Here is a 15,456-nt window from a genome sequence, read left to right as displayed (position 1 = left end):
GCTCAGCCGCGAAGCTCACAGAACAGGACCACCGAGTGCTGAAGCACATAGTGTGTAAAAATCATCTGTTCTCGGTTGCGACACTAACTACCGAGTTCCAATCAGCCTCTGGAAGCAACATCAGCACAAGAACTGTTCGTCAGGAGCTTAATGAAATGGGTTTCTATGGCTGAGCAGCCTAAGATCACCATGCGTAATGCCAAGAGCCGGCTAGAGTGGTGTAAAGCTCACCGCCATTGGAAACGCATTCTCTGGATGAATCACGCTTCACCATCTGGCAGTCCGACGGACGATTCTGGGTTCCAGTGAAGGGAAATCTTAACGCTACGGCATACAATGACATTTTAGACGATTCTGTGCTTACAATTTTGTGGCAAAAGTTTGGTTAAGGCCCTTTCCTGTTTCAGCATGACAATGCCACCGTACACACAGCGAGGTCCATACAGAAATGGTTTGTTGAGATCGGTGTGGAAGAACTGACCTGAACCCCATCGAATACCTTTGGGATGAATTGGAACGTCAACTGCGAGCCAGGCCTAATCTCCCAACATCAGTGCCCAACCTCACTAATACTCTTGTGGCTGAATGGAAGCGAGTCCCCGCAGCAATGTTCCAACATCTTGTGGAGAGCCTTCCCAGAAGAGTGGAGGCTGTTAGAGCAGCAAAGAGGGGACCAACTCTGTATTAATGCCCATGGTTTTGGAATGAGATGTTCAATGAGTAGGTGTCCACATACTTTTGGTCATGTAGTGTATTTTTTACATTGAACAATATGTTGATAACTGGTAGAAATACTAAAATAACAAATATAATACATTTTATTCTATATTCAATTTCTTTCCAAAATATACCACCATATTAAATAACATGAGAATATATTACATTTTCCTAATGAAAAACCATAGCTGAGATAAATTTACAATTACTTTACATGAACTGTTTAAAATGTAATTTGATACATATTTGGGTTAATTTGCTCATATATGGCCATAATATCAGGTCACATTACATTCATTAGACCTATGATTCATTATTCATTGTACCTAAATCATTTAATATATTAAATCAATAGTTTAGTTCCAAACGACATAACAAAAATAAAAAAAACACTTTGAAGCTCATTTCTGAAGCTTCTATATTGCAATAGTCTACACACCATAGAAATCCTATGGATTATACATAGCATACTACGATTCCCAGAGTGCATTGCAACTCCCAGGGTGGCTACTGCTAGCAAGCCCAGACAAACACAAAGTAAAATTAGTCTAAATATATTGCTTTCATAGCTAAGTTATGAGTGCATTTCACATTACTTTTGGGTTGTAATCATATTAGAATGCTCACATGAATGTCATGCTGAATATATGTTCATGTCATTGTCCACCCCCAAAAATTCAAATGTAGTTGCTAGCAGAATGTTACAATGCAAATGTCATGTGTAAAATAGTTTGTTGTTTTGGAACTAAACCTCCCTTGCACTGCACCGCTTTGTAACACCTTTTGCTTAGTTGTTTCGGTGGGCTGGCCGTCATAACTGCTCTGTAAGCAAAGTATTCCCATGATGTTAACGTTAGAAAAGCCATGTGTCTGCAATTTCTCTTTCCTCTCGCTTGCTTCTCAAAAGTGTCTTGCGCTGTCAGGTAACCTGGCCAGCTTACTACTTCCCCTTTGAGAAGATTCAGACAAATTATTAAAATGAAATTGTATTATAGTCACATGCTTCGAATAAAAATAACGAGTAAAAATAACATGGCTATATACAGGGAGTACGTGTACCGAGTCGATGTGCAGGGGTATGAGGTAATTGAGGTAGCTATGTATATATAGGTAGGGATCAAGTGACTAAGCAACAGGATAGATAATAGAGAGTAGCAGCAGTGTATGTGGCGTCAGTATGTGTGTGTGTGTGTGTGGCGTCAGTTTGCATGTGTGCGCATGTTATGTGTGTGGGGGGCATATGTATTGTGTGTATGTGGGAGTGTGTGTATATGTTGGGGTGCCAGTGTAAGTATGTGTGAGTGTGTGGGTAGAGTCCAGCGTGTGTGCATAGACTCAGTGCAGGAAAATTAGTGCAAAAAATGGTCAATGTAGGTAGTCTGGGTAAACATTAAATTAGCTATTTAGCAATCTTGTTTAGCAGTCTTATGGCTTGGGGGTAGAAGCTGTTCAGGGTCCTGTTGGTTTCACACTTGATTCACTGGTACCGCTTGCCATGCGGTAGCAGAGAGAACAGTCTATGGCTTGGGTGGCTGGAGTCTGACAATTATTTGGCCCTTCTTCTGATACTGCCTTATATAGAGGTCCTGGATGGCAGGGAGCTCGGCCCCAGTGATGTACCAGGCCATTCTCACCAACCTCTGCAGCGCCTTGTGGTCGGGTGCCTTGCAGCTGCCGTACCAAGCAGTGATGCAGCCAGTCAAGATGCTCTAAATGTTGCAGCTGTACAACTTTTTGAGGATCTGAGAGGCCCATGACAAATCTTTTCAGACTCGTAAGGAGGAAGAGGTGCTGTCGTGCCCTCTTCACAACTGTGCGGGTGTGTGTGGTCCATGTTAACTCCTTAGTGAGTAATGTGGACACTGAGGAACTTGAAGCTCTCGACCCGCTCCACTTCAGCCCCATCGATGTGGATGGGGGCGTGCTCGCCCTTCTGTGTCCTGTAGTCCACAATCAGCTCCTTTGTCTTGCTGACGTTGAGGGAGAGATTGTTGTCCTGGCACCACACTGCCATGTCTCTGACCTCCTCCCTTTAGACTGCCTCATCGTCGTCGTTGATCAGTCCTACCACCGTTGTGTCTTTAGCAAACTTGATGATGGTGTTGGAGTCCTGCGCAGCCATGCAGTCATGGGTGAACAGGGAGTACAGGACTGGACTAAGCCCCGTGTTGATGGTCAGCGTGGCAGATGTGTTGTTGTCTACCCTCACCTCCTGGGGCCGGCCCATCAGGAAGTCCAGGATCCAGTTGCAGAGGGAGGTGTTCAGTACCAGGGTCCTGAGCCTGGTGATGAGCTTGGACGGGACTATGGTGTTGAACGCTGAGCTGTAATCAATGAACAGGATTTTTACATAGGTATTCCTTTAGTCCAGTGTAGAATACAATAGAGATTGCGTCTTCTGTGGATCTGTTGGAGCTGAATACGAATTGGAGTGGGTCCAGTGTTTCTGAGATGGTGTTGATGTGAGCCATGACCAGCCTTTCAAAGCATTTCATGGCTATAGATGTGAGTGCTAAGGGGTGACTAGACAGATTCGATCCTCTCAATCCGTATATGACATGAGACACATTTGACAGAAGTACCGAAAGTAAAAACAATTCTCCTACCGAGACATTTTTCATGTTCTAGTATTGAAAAAGTTCTGAAGTTTCGGTATAGCGTGCAACACTAACATGCACGCACACACACACACACACACACACACACACACACACACACACATACGACTCAGCCTTGTCTCTGTCTCTGCTCTTGGCCTCGATAATGCTGTTCTGTCTCTTCCTGTCTAGAATCTTCTGAAGCTCCTTCTTCTCTCTGTAAACAATAACAAAAACAAATAAATAATAATTTGTAACTTAGCCTTCTTGTAATGGTGTTTTGATATGAATCCATCTGCATTCGGAGTAATACAGTTGCTATAATAGCTGATGCGTGGTGAGCGTTCTGGCACAAATGGTTGCAGTGCACCACCTAAGTGATGAGCTTCACGTTGGTGGTGGAGGAAGTGAGTTCCCGTTAGTATTTACTGCGCTTTGAACATCTGGGAAAGCGCTATATGAATCCAATCAATTATTATTATAAATGATCATAAAACATGATCTTACCTCTTAACAGTGTTGGGATTAGTTACTTGAAAAAGTAATACATGACATATAAATCAATACAAATAACAAAAGTAACGCGTTACTTTATAAAAGTACTTTGTGTGGAAAGGAATGCCTTATGTTACTAGTTATATTACTTTGACTTACTTTCATGCATGCACAGCAAGCTGCGCGCGCTCTACTAAAGATAGGCTACTTACTAACTCTGGTTTGAAGTTTCTCTTTTCATCAGTTGCATTCTTTCCTGTGCTAGTCTACAAATACTATCATATGGGCTGCTTAATTAGCCATATATACTGCAAGCCAAACATCTGTACAGATCTTTTTGTTCAAAATCTTTCTCTCAAGCTGCAAGTTCTGGTTATAGACCGCACATAAATGATGGACCCATAGAGATGTATAGAGGGCACACTTGCAGCTAGACAGGAAAGCCCTCTATGGGCTTTCGTATCACAGAAGCGATCAATGGCAAAGATCAGAGCCCTCTACATCTCTATGGACAGCATCTTCAATGACATTTCTCCAAACAGCCTTTCTCCGCTCGCTTGAGAACTAAATGAGGAAACAAGTTGAGATCGGATCATGGAAACATGCACCCAGTAGAGATATGATTCTGAAAGTAACTGTAAAAATATTACCCAATTTGAAAAAGTAACATGTTACTTTAGTCCGCTACTCATAAAAGTAAGCTGATTACGTAACGTGTTACTTTTGTTACACATTACCCCCAACACTGCCGTTCACATAAGAACTTAACTCTACTTATAAGGGTGTTTTTATATAAATCCATCTACACTGAACAAAAATATAAATGCAACAATTTCAAAGATTTTACTGAGTTACAGTTCATATAAGGAAATCAGTCAATTGAAATAAATTCATTAGGCCCTAATGTATGGACTGGGAATGCAGATATGCATCTGTTGGTCACAGATAACCTAAAAAAGGTAGGGGCATGGATCAGAAAACGAATCAGTATCTGGTGTGATCACCATCTCTAAAACAATGTTGGAGGCGACTTATGGTAGAGAAATTAACATTAAATTCTCTGGCAACAGCTCTGGTGGACATTCCTGCAGTTAGCATGTTTGAGACATCTGTGGCATTGTGCTGTGTGACAAAACTGCACATTTTAGAGTGGGCTTCTATTGTCCCCAGCACAAGGTGCACCTGTGTAATGATCATGCTGTTTAATCAGCTTCTTGATATGCCACACCGGTCAGGTGGATGGATTATCTTGGCAAATGAGAAATGCTCACTAACAGGGATGTAAACAAATTTGTACACAAAAATTTAGCGAAATAAGCTTTTTGTGCCTATGGAACATTTCAGGATTTTTTATTTCAGCCCATGAAACATAGGATCAACAAAATATGTTGCGTTCATATTTTTGTTCAGTATATATTGGGAGTTATACAGTAGTTATAAAGCATTAAACAGTATCTTACCTCTCACATAATAATTTATGGTACTTAATAAGGTGACAGGTGTAAGGTGTAAAACTGTCATTATAAAGCATGAAACAGTATCTTACCTCTCACAGATCTCCTTAAGTTTTTTGAGCTGAGCCGTCTGACATTCCTGGGATGTCTCTTTTATTTTCTGAAATGCCTGGAACACACAGCAGGAGGGGTGAGAATCTGTATGTGATTAGCATGTGTGTGTGTGTGTGTGTGTACCTCTCGTAGGTGTGTGTGTATCTCTCGTAGGTGTGTGTGTGCATGTGTGTGCGCATTCGTATGTGCTTGGGTGCATGTGTACCTCTCGTAGGTGTGTGTGTGCATGTGCATGCATGTGTGTGCATTCGTATGTGCTTGGGTGCGTGCGTGCGTACCTCTCGTAGGTGTGTGTGTTTCTTCTCTCTCTCCAGTGTGTGTTGTTGTTGCCGTAGTTTTAGGAGCTCTTGCATCTGCCACTCTCTCAGCTGCACCGTCTGTTTCTGTAACTCCATCTCCAATGCTGTCAACTGCCTCTGCACCGGCTCTGCTGGCTCACTGACACACACACATAAACAAACAAATATATTATTATATACATACAAACACATCAATACACACAAATATTCCCCACTGTGTCTCCCCCCCCTTTCCTGTGTAAGGGGCAAGCGGTTGATTTGGAATCTCTTTCTCCTTTTCATCACCCTCTACCAACTCTTCATCATCCCCCCCATCCATCCTTCCCTCGCTCTCTTACTTTTTCTTCATGCTGCGTTTGAGATGTTTCTCCATCTGACTGCGTCGTCTCTGTGTGTCAGAGCGGAGCTGGTTACAGCGACTCCTCTGCTCTTTACTCAGGGCCCACACCTTTTAATACACACACGCACGTATACACGCACAACCGTGCACAGACACACACACACACAACACATGTCAAATAGACAGTGTGCTGATGCAATCACAAACAGCAGTATTCGTAATGGATTTAAGCTGTCTATAAAAAATATCACTGGTTTATTGACAACATCTTTACAAGTTAATATTTCAAATTTTGCAGAAAGACGGACAAGCTGTGTGTGTGTGTGTGTGTATGTGTCAGTCTAACCTTCTTGAGGTGTTTCTTGCGGAGCTCCTTGAGTTCTTTACATTGCTTCTTCAACAGCTTCAGATACGACTTCTGCTGTTTCAACTCTTCTGTAGACTGAGCCTGAAGATCTGAGAGCGCGAGAGAGAAAGGGAGAAACGATCCAACTTGTTTGGCCTCCCACCACATGAGGGTGATAATGAGTTCTGTGGTGTAATGTAATGTGGATGAGTGGATAGGAGATGACTTACTTGCCAAGACTGTAGCAATAAGATCCTCTTTCTGGCCTGACACATGGAGACAGGAACAGGACAGGACAGGTTGAAATGTAGATGTGATGTTTTCACTTCAGAACTCAGCAATGATACTCACATAACGGTTGTGCTCCAGGCTGACTACATTGCAGACATGCTGAGATCTGCATCTGCAATGTAGTCAGCCTGGAACGCGACCAATAGCTCGCCCAGGTTCTTGAATAGAGCATCTGGTTAAGCCTACACACGATAACTAACAACAAATACGGGCTCCTGAGTGGCGCAGCCGTCTAAGGCACTGCATCTCAGTGCTAGAGGCGTCACTACAGAACCTGGTTCAATCTTGGGCTGTATGACAGCCGGCCGTGATTGGGAGTCCCATAGGGCGGCCCACAATTGGCCCAGCGTCGTTTGGGTTAGGGTTTGGCTGCGGTAGGCCGTCATTGTAAAGAAGAATTTGTTCTTAACCTGTTATGGCTAGGGGGCAGTATTTTCACGGCTGGATAAAAAACGTACCCGATTTAATCTGGTTACTACTCCTGCCCAGTAACTAGAATATGCATATAATTATTGGCTTTGGATAGAAAACACCCTAAAGTTTCTAAAACTGTTTGAATGGTGTCTGTGAGTATAACAGAACTCATATGGCAGGCAAAAAGCTGAGAAGATTTCATGCAGGAAGTGGCCTGTCTGACAAGGTGTCGTTCTTCTTGTCTCTGTTTATTGAAGAGTGAGGATCTTAGCTGTCCCGTGACACTTCCTACGGCTGCCATAGGCTCTCAGAAGGCGGCAAAACGCTGAATCGTGGCTTTGCAGGCTCTGGCTGAAACAAAGTAGCGCGTTTGGGTAGTGGCTGGTTACAGTACTGTGAGACTCAGGCTCGTGCCCGCGTCGACTGAAAGCTTTGTTTTCTTTCCTCTGTTTAGCTAAATGGACATTCCCGGTCGGAATATTATCGCTTTTTTACGAGAAAAATGGCATAAAAATTGATTTTAAACAGCGGTTGACATGCTTTGAAGTACGGTAATGGAATATTTCAATTTTTTTTGTCACGAATTGCGCCATGCGCACGACCCTGATTTACCATTTCGGATAGTGTCTGGGACGCACGAACAAAACGCCGCTATTCGGATATAACGATGGATTATTTTGGACCAAACCAACATTTGTTATTGAAGTAGCAGTCCAGGGAGTGCATTCTGACGAAGACAACAAAAGGTAATCAAACTTTTATAATAGTAAATCTGATATTGGTGAGTGCTAAACTTGCCGGGTGTCTAAATAGCTAGCCCGTGATGGCTGGGCTATGTACTTAGAATATTGCAAAATGTGCTTTCACCAAAAATCTATTTTAAAATCGGACATATCGAGTGCATAGAGGAGTTCTGTATCTATAATTCTTAAAATAATTGTTATGCTTTTTGTGAACGTTTATCATGAGTAATTTAGTAAATTGTTAGTAAATTCCCCGGAAGTTTGCTAGTTCTGAACGTCACATGCTAATGTAAAAAGCTGTTTTTCGATATAAATATGAACTTGATTGAACAAAACATGCATGTATAACATAATGTCCTAGGTGTGTCATCTGATGAAGATCATCAAAGGTTAGTGCTGCATTTAGCTGTCTTCTGGGTTTTTGTGACATTATATGCTAGCTTGAAAAATGGGTGTCTGATTATTTCTGGCTTGGTACTCTGCTGACATAATCTAATGTTTTGCTTTCACTGTAAAGCCTTTTTGAAATCGGACAGTGTGGTTAGATAAAGGAGAGTCTTGTCTTTAAAATGCTGTGAAATAGTCATATGTTTGAAAAATTGAAGTTTTTGTATTTTTGAGGAATTTGTAATTCGCGCCACGCCTATCATTGGATATTGGAGCAGGTGTTCCGCTAGCGGAACGTCTAGATGTAAGAGGTTAACTGACTTGCCTAGTTAAATAATAAATACAATACTAACAATACAACACTCACAATACTCACACACAGCACCAATCTCCCTAACTCCATAGGGCCTGATATATAATACAATACAAAACACACCAGTGGTGGGCGGAGATATCGGAGGATGGGCTTAGTATAATGTCTGGAATGGAATAAATGGATCGGTGTCCTCCGCATATGCAAGTCATGTGTTTGATACCTTTCCATCCTCCAATATCTTCACTCACCAGCCTCCTCTATAATACACCAAACAAAGATGTGTGTGTGTGTGTGTGTGTTACAGTGTGGCCTACCTGTTCCAGGTGAGCTGATGAGGTCGCTGATGTCATCAATGGGGGCGGGGACAGGGTGGAGGGGGGAGGGGATCTTCCCCAGGGCGGCGTCGCCCTTCCGATCCCTCTCTCCCTCCTTCGGCTGCTCCAACACACGCTACACACAGCGGAGAGAAGGTTGATGATTCTTAACTTGTAACTCGTGTAAATCTTTAATTCACAATTTTGCTACATTGGATGTGTAACTTTTGCAGATTGCGAGGCATCCCACTCATTTCAATGAACCCTGGGCGTAGTAAGCAGCATGGCTCCGGAAGGAAATTATACTCTGGTTCTATTTTCAAGAATTCGATGCACGGATCACATCCAAGAACACTTTGTAGCAGATAAAACCCTACTGGTTTTCACCACGCCTCAGTGTAGCCCCCATATCATGTGATGTGTATGTCTGTGTGTGTGTGTGTGTGTGTGTGTGTGTGTGTGTGTGTGTGTGTGTGTGTGTGTGTGTGTGTGTGTGTGTGTGTGTGTGTGTGTGTGTGACACGTGGGTTCTTCTATCCTTGTGGGGACGTAAAATAGCAGATAAAACCCTACTGGTTTTCACCACGCCTCAGTGTAGCCCCATATCATGTGTTATGTGTGTGTGTGTGTGTACACGTAGGTTCTTCTATCCTTGTGGGGACGTAAAATCCCCCAAAGTCCCTACAAGGATAGGAAAACAAGGAAAATTGTCCCTCGTGGGAGGTTATTTTAGGCTAAGGGGTTAGGTTTAGGGTTACAATTAGGGTTAAAATTAGTGTAAGGGGTTAGGTTTTGGAGTTAGGTTTAGGGTTATGGTAAGGTTAGGTAAAATCATTTTAGGTCACCATGAGGATAAAAGAACATAACATGCGTGTGTGTGTATGTGTGGTCTCCTCACCTCGCCATTGTCCTCCATCAGAGCAGCTAGCTGTCTCTCTCTCTGGTCCAAAAGACTCACATGTTTGATGGGGTTGGTCAAGGCCTCAGCATACTCTAACATTAACACACAACACAAAAATGAGCAATGTGCCTAGACCTAGTACACATTCACACACTTAATGTTTGTTGCTGTTGGGATTTAAATGCAGAAAATGCTGTCATCAAAGTAATTTTCTTAGTAGGCGACGTCAGAGTTCAGCATGTCTGTAAACTCAGGATAGACGGATGATACTCCAGTTTCTGATTTGTTATTACGACATGGAAGATAACAAAGTGGAAATGAACAGGTTTTCTTCGTCGGAATTTCAGATAACTGAGTTCTGTAGTCCTAGAGGTTATGGGTAATATAGTCCTAGGGGGTCATGGGTAGTGTAGTCATTGGTGGTTATGGGTAATATAGTCCTAAGGGGTTAAGGGTAGTGTAGTCCTAGGAGGTTATGGGTATGGTAGTTTCTTACCCTGGTGTTCATTAGGAATGTAGTCTTGAGCCTCGGTGTAGACCAATAGAGAGGGCAGCAAAAGAGGCTGGTTCATCTCATTCTTCAGACTGATGTAGTGGTAACCTACACACACACACAAGATGACAACATTGAGAGAACAGATTGTACGATACTTGATCAAAAAGATCCGCACGCACGCAGCCAGGCAGACAAACACAGTACTGACCCGGTCGGATGGTTGACACAGGGCAGATCCGATGTCCGAGGAACTTTCCGTTCTCCTCAAACACAGCTATCCTCAGAGAGGCCAGGGTGGGCAGGACCACCTAAACACAGAATGCTGTTACCTTGTGTATGTGTGCATCGTTATGTGTGTATATTGTTATCCAGTTAGGGCTAGGGGGCAGTATTTGCACGGCTGGATAAAAAAAATGTACCTGATTTAATCTGGTTACTAATCCTACCCAGTAACTAGAATATGCATATACTTATTATATATGGATAGAAAACACTCTAACCTGTTTAGGATAGGGGGCAGTATTGACACGGCTGGATAAAAAACATACCCGATTTAATCTGGTTACCACTCCTACCCAGTAACTAGAATATGCATATACTTATTACATATGGATAGAAAACACCCTAAATTTTCTAAAACTGTTTGAATGGTGTCTGTGAGTATAACAGAACTCAAATGGCAGGTCAAAACCTGAGAGATTCCTTTACAGGAAGTGGCCTGTCTGACCATTTCTTGAACTTCTTTTCCATCTCTATCATTTACTAAGGATCTCTGCTCTAACGTGACACTTCCCACGTCGTCCATAGGCGCTCAGAGCCCGGGAAAAAACAGAATGTCGTCATTCCAGCCCCAGGCTGAAACACATTATCGCCTTTCTCAAGTGGCCGATCAAGGGACACTGGGCTTATGCTCGTGACCCGACCGCCCCCGCCTTTGGGATTTTTTCCTCTGTTCGCCGAAAAGGAGATTCCCTGTTGGAATATTATCGCTTTTCTACGAGAAAAATGTCGTAAAAATTGATTTTAAACAGCGGTTGACATGCTTCGAAGTACGGTAATGGAATATTTAGAATTTTATTGTCACGAATTGCGCCATGCGCGCGACACTTCTTTACTATTTCGGATAGTGTCTGGAACGCACGAACAAAACGCGGCTATTCGGATATAACGATGGATTATTTTGGACCAAACCAACATTTGTTATTGAAGTAGCAGTCCTGGGTGTGCATTCTGACGAAGACAACAAAAGGTAATCAAACTTTTATAATAGTAAATATGATTATGGTGAGTGCTAAACTTGCCGGGTGTCTAAATAGCGAGCCCGTGATGCCTGGGCTATGTACTTAGAATATTGCAAAATGTGCTTTCACCAAAAAGCTATTTTAAAATCGGACATATCGAGTGCATAGAGGAGGTCTGTATCTATAATTCTTAAAATAATTGTTATGCTTTTTGTGAACGTTTATCGTGAGTAATTTAGTAAAATGTTAGCGAATTCCCCGGAAGTTTGCGGGGGGTATGCTAGTTCTGAACGTCACATGCTAATGTAAAAAGCTGGTTTTTGATATAAATATGAACTTGATTGAACAAAACATGCATGTATTGTATAACATAATGTCCTAGGGTTGTCATCTGATGAAGATCATCAAAGGTGAGTGCTGCATTTAGCTGTCTTCTGGGTTTTGGTGACATTATATGCTGGCTTGAAAAATGGGTGTCTGATTATTTCTGGCTTGGTACTCTGCTGACATAATCTAATGTTTTGCTTTCGTTGTAAAGCCTTTTTGAAATCGGACAGTGTGGTTAGATTAACGAGAGTCTTGTCTTTAAATAGCTGTAAAATAGTCATATGTTTGAGAAATTGAAGTAATAGGATTTTTAAGGTTTTGAAAATCGCGCCACAGGCTGCCAGTGGCTGTTACGTAGGTGGGACGAATTCGTCCCGCCTAGCCCAGAGAGGCTAAAGTTTCTAAAACTGTTTGAATGGTGTCTGTGAGTATAACAGAACTCATTTGGCAGGCAAAACCCTGAGACATTTTCTGACAGGAAGTGGATACCTGATGTGTTGTATTACCTTTAAACCTATGCCATTGAAAAACACAGGGGCTGAGGAATATTTTGGCACTTCCTATTGCTTCCACTAGATGTCACCAGCCTTTACTAAGTGTTTTGAGTATTCTGGAGGGAGATCTGACCGAACAAGAGCCATGGAACGATGATGGCCCATTAGACACCTGGCGCGCGAGTTCATGTTGGGTACCCTCGTTCCAATACGTTATAAAAGAGAATGCATTCGTCCACCTTGAATATTATTCATGTTCTGGTTAAAAAAGGCCCTAATGATTTATGCTATACAACGTTTGACATGTTTGAACGAACGTAAATATATTTTTTCCCCTCGTTCATGAAGTGAAGTCCGGCGGGCTTAGATCATGTGCTAACAAGACGGAGATTTTTGGACATAAATGATGAGCTTTTTTGAACAAAACTACATTCGTTATGGACCTGTGATACCTGGAAGTGACATCTGATGAAGAGAATCAAAGGTAATGGATTATTTACATAGTATTTTCGATTTTAGATCTCCCCAACATGACGACTAGTCTGTATCGCAACGCGTATTTTTCTGGGCGCAGTGCTCAGATTATTGCAAAGTGTGATTTCCCAGTAAGGTTATTTTTAAATCTGGCAAGTTGATTGCGTTCAAGAGATGTAAATCTATAATTCTTTAAATGACAATATAATATTTTACCAATGTTTTCTAATTTTAATTATTTAATTTTTGGTGCTGACTTGACTGCCGGTTATTGGAGGGAAACGATTTCCTCAACATCAATGCCATAGTAAAACGTTGTTTTTGGATATAAATATGAACTTGATAGAACTAAAAATGCATGCATTGTCTAACATAATGTCCTAGGAGTGTCATCTGATGGAGATTGTAAAAGGTTAGTGCATCATTTTAGCTGGTTTTATGGTTTTGGTGACCCTGTCTTTGAATTGACAAAACATTACACACAACTCTTGTAAATGTACTGTCCTAACATACTCTAAATTTATGCTTTCGCCGTAAAACCTTTTTGAAATCGTAAAACGTGATTAGATTAAGGAGATGTTTATCTTTCAAAGGGTGTAAAATAGTTGTATGTTTGAAAAATTTGAATTTTGACATTTATTTGGATTCAAATTTGCCGCTCTTGAAATGCACCTGCTGTTGATGGAGTGCACCACGGGTGGGACGCCTGCGTCCCACCTAGCCCATAGAGGTTATACACTGAGTGTACGAAACATTAGGAACACCTTCCTAATATTGCGTGGCACCCCCATTTGCCCTCAGAACAGCCTCAATTCGTCGGGGCATGGACTCTACAAGATGTCGAAAGCATTCCACAGGGATGCTGGCCGATATTGAATCCAATGCTTCCCACAGTTGTGTCAAGTTGGCTGGATGTCCTTTAGGTGGTGGACCATTTTTGATACAAACAAGAAACTTTTGAGTGCGAAAAACCCAGTGGCGTTGCAGTTCTTGACACACTCAAGCCGGTGTGCCTAGCACCTATTACCATACCCCGTTCAAAGCCACTTAAAACCTTTGTCTTACCCATTCACCCTCTGAATGGCACACATACCCAATCCATATCTGAATTCAAATCAAATTTTATTTGTCACATGCGCCAAAAACAGGTGTAGACTTTACCGTGAAATGCTTACTTACGAGCCCTTTCCCAACAATACAGTTAAAAAGTAAGAAAATTAACAAAAAGTTAAAAAGAAAATAGTATCACAATAAAATAACGAAGCCTATTTACAAGGAGTACTGGTACTGAGTCAGTGTACTGGGGTATGAGGTAGTTGGAGTGACTGACTGAGGTAAAATATACAGTACATGTAGGTTGGATTCACCTGGTCAGTCTATGTCATGGAAAGAGCAGGTGTTCCTAATGTTCTGTACACTGTGTGAGTGTGTGTATCGATATGGTGTGTGTGTCTCTTCAGCCTGTATTAACGTTACCTTGTTGAAGACAAAAGTCTCATCGTCCCAGACTGGGTCCAGGCTGTTACCATTGGACGTTCTGGTACGGTACTTCCTCTTTGTGTCAGCAGGAAGTCCAAATATGTCCACTTCCACGTACACGCCCACTTTCTTATCGGTCAGGAACTGGCCCGAGATCACCTTGAGATGGAGGGATGGAGAGAAGGAGATGGTTACAGACATATACATACACACACACATGTAACCCCACCCGTCCCGAGACACACATACCCACTTACTCTGATCTTGACGGTGTTGGCTACGATGCCGTCCACTATGTTTTCAGTGAAGGGGTCAAAGTGTTTGTCTGTCCTTCTCATGAATTCTGGTTTGAGCAGGTAACCACTGTGTCCATTATACTCAAACACACCCATGTTCAACTGCATGGGCAGGTCTGAGAGAGAGGAAAAAATTATAAAGAAAGGTATGAGAAGATAAAAAGAGTTCAGGTATAAGGAAGAAAGATCGACATACCGAGTGTCTGGAAGTTTAGCGCCACCATCTGACAGCCTACGTTCCAGAAGAGTTGGGGCATGTAGTTCGAACTATCAACTCTCGTCCCTTTAGGATAGATACGACTCAGCTGCTTCTTATTGTACTCAACAAACTCGATGGGTGCACTCTTCAGTGTGTCCATACCCTTGGTCTCCACAAATGATGACATCTCAAAATACTTATTCCTCTCTGTGAGAGAGAGAGAGAGAGAAAGAGAGAATATATACAAATCAGTTCAAATCAATCAATGTGTCAGTGTGTGTCTCTTGGCTAATAATGAACTATGAATTAGTAATTTAGCTAGCCTTATGCACTACATGAGAGGAGTGATTAGGACTAATGACACCTATCCGCTCACTCACACATACACACGCACACCAATGATGCACATCATTGACACACACATACATACACACACACACACACACACACACACACACACACACACACACACACACACACACACACACACACACACACACACACACACACCTTGCTTGCTTTCATCAGACACACACACTCACTGTTTGCGACCTCAAAGCTCTTGAACTTGACAGGTTCTATGTAGTTGACAAGAGTAGACATCTCCTCTGTCGCATTTACCTCACTACTGGCAGTACCCTGAGACAGAGAGAGAATTGTTATGTGTTCATTTTATCACTGGGCTGACCCATATCGATAGAAGACTTCGGGGATCAATGAAGG

General features: G+C 42.2%; 1 protein-coding gene across 2 annotated transcripts in view; it reads right to left on the bottom strand.

The window, feature by feature from the left end:
- LOC106591031 (1-phosphatidylinositol 4,5-bisphosphate phosphodiesterase beta-3) overlaps positions 1–15,456 on the bottom strand; it is a 127,580-nt gene that overhangs the window by 21,075 nt on the left and 91,049 nt on the right. For both annotated transcript variants that reach the window (XR_014392908.1, XM_045721871.2), the window contains exons 17-30: positions 15,276–15,372; positions 14,731–14,940; positions 14,496–14,650; positions 14,236–14,397; positions 10,432–10,531; positions 10,224–10,328; positions 9,725–9,819; positions 8,828–8,963; positions 6,593–6,628; positions 6,363–6,472; positions 6,015–6,124; positions 5,656–5,815; positions 5,356–5,432; positions 3,442–3,531 (exon numbers count right to left, since the gene is read on the bottom strand). Coding sequence is in view for 1 of the 2 variants with exons in the window: in XM_045721871.2 (XP_045577827.2) it covers positions 3,442–3,531; positions 5,356–5,432; positions 5,656–5,815; positions 6,015–6,124; positions 6,363–6,472; positions 6,593–6,628; positions 8,828–8,963; positions 9,725–9,819; positions 10,224–10,328; positions 10,432–10,531; positions 14,236–14,397; positions 14,496–14,650; positions 14,731–14,940; positions 15,276–15,372 (1,643 nt within the window). In the remaining variant the exon portion in view is untranslated. The remainder of the gene's footprint in view (positions 1–3,441; positions 3,532–5,355; positions 5,433–5,655; positions 5,816–6,014; positions 6,125–6,362; positions 6,473–6,592; positions 6,629–8,827; positions 8,964–9,724; positions 9,820–10,223; positions 10,329–10,431; positions 10,532–14,235; positions 14,398–14,495; positions 14,651–14,730; positions 14,941–15,275; positions 15,373–15,456) is intronic.

Source organism: Salmo salar, chromosome 07, assembly GCF_965601325.2.
Source record: "Salmo salar chromosome 07, fSalSal1, whole genome shotgun sequence".
NCBI lineage: Eukaryota > Metazoa > Chordata > Actinopteri > Salmoniformes > Salmonidae > Salmo > Salmo salar.
Note: the sequence above shows the minus strand (reverse complement) of the source record. Positions and strands in the feature narration are given on the sequence as shown.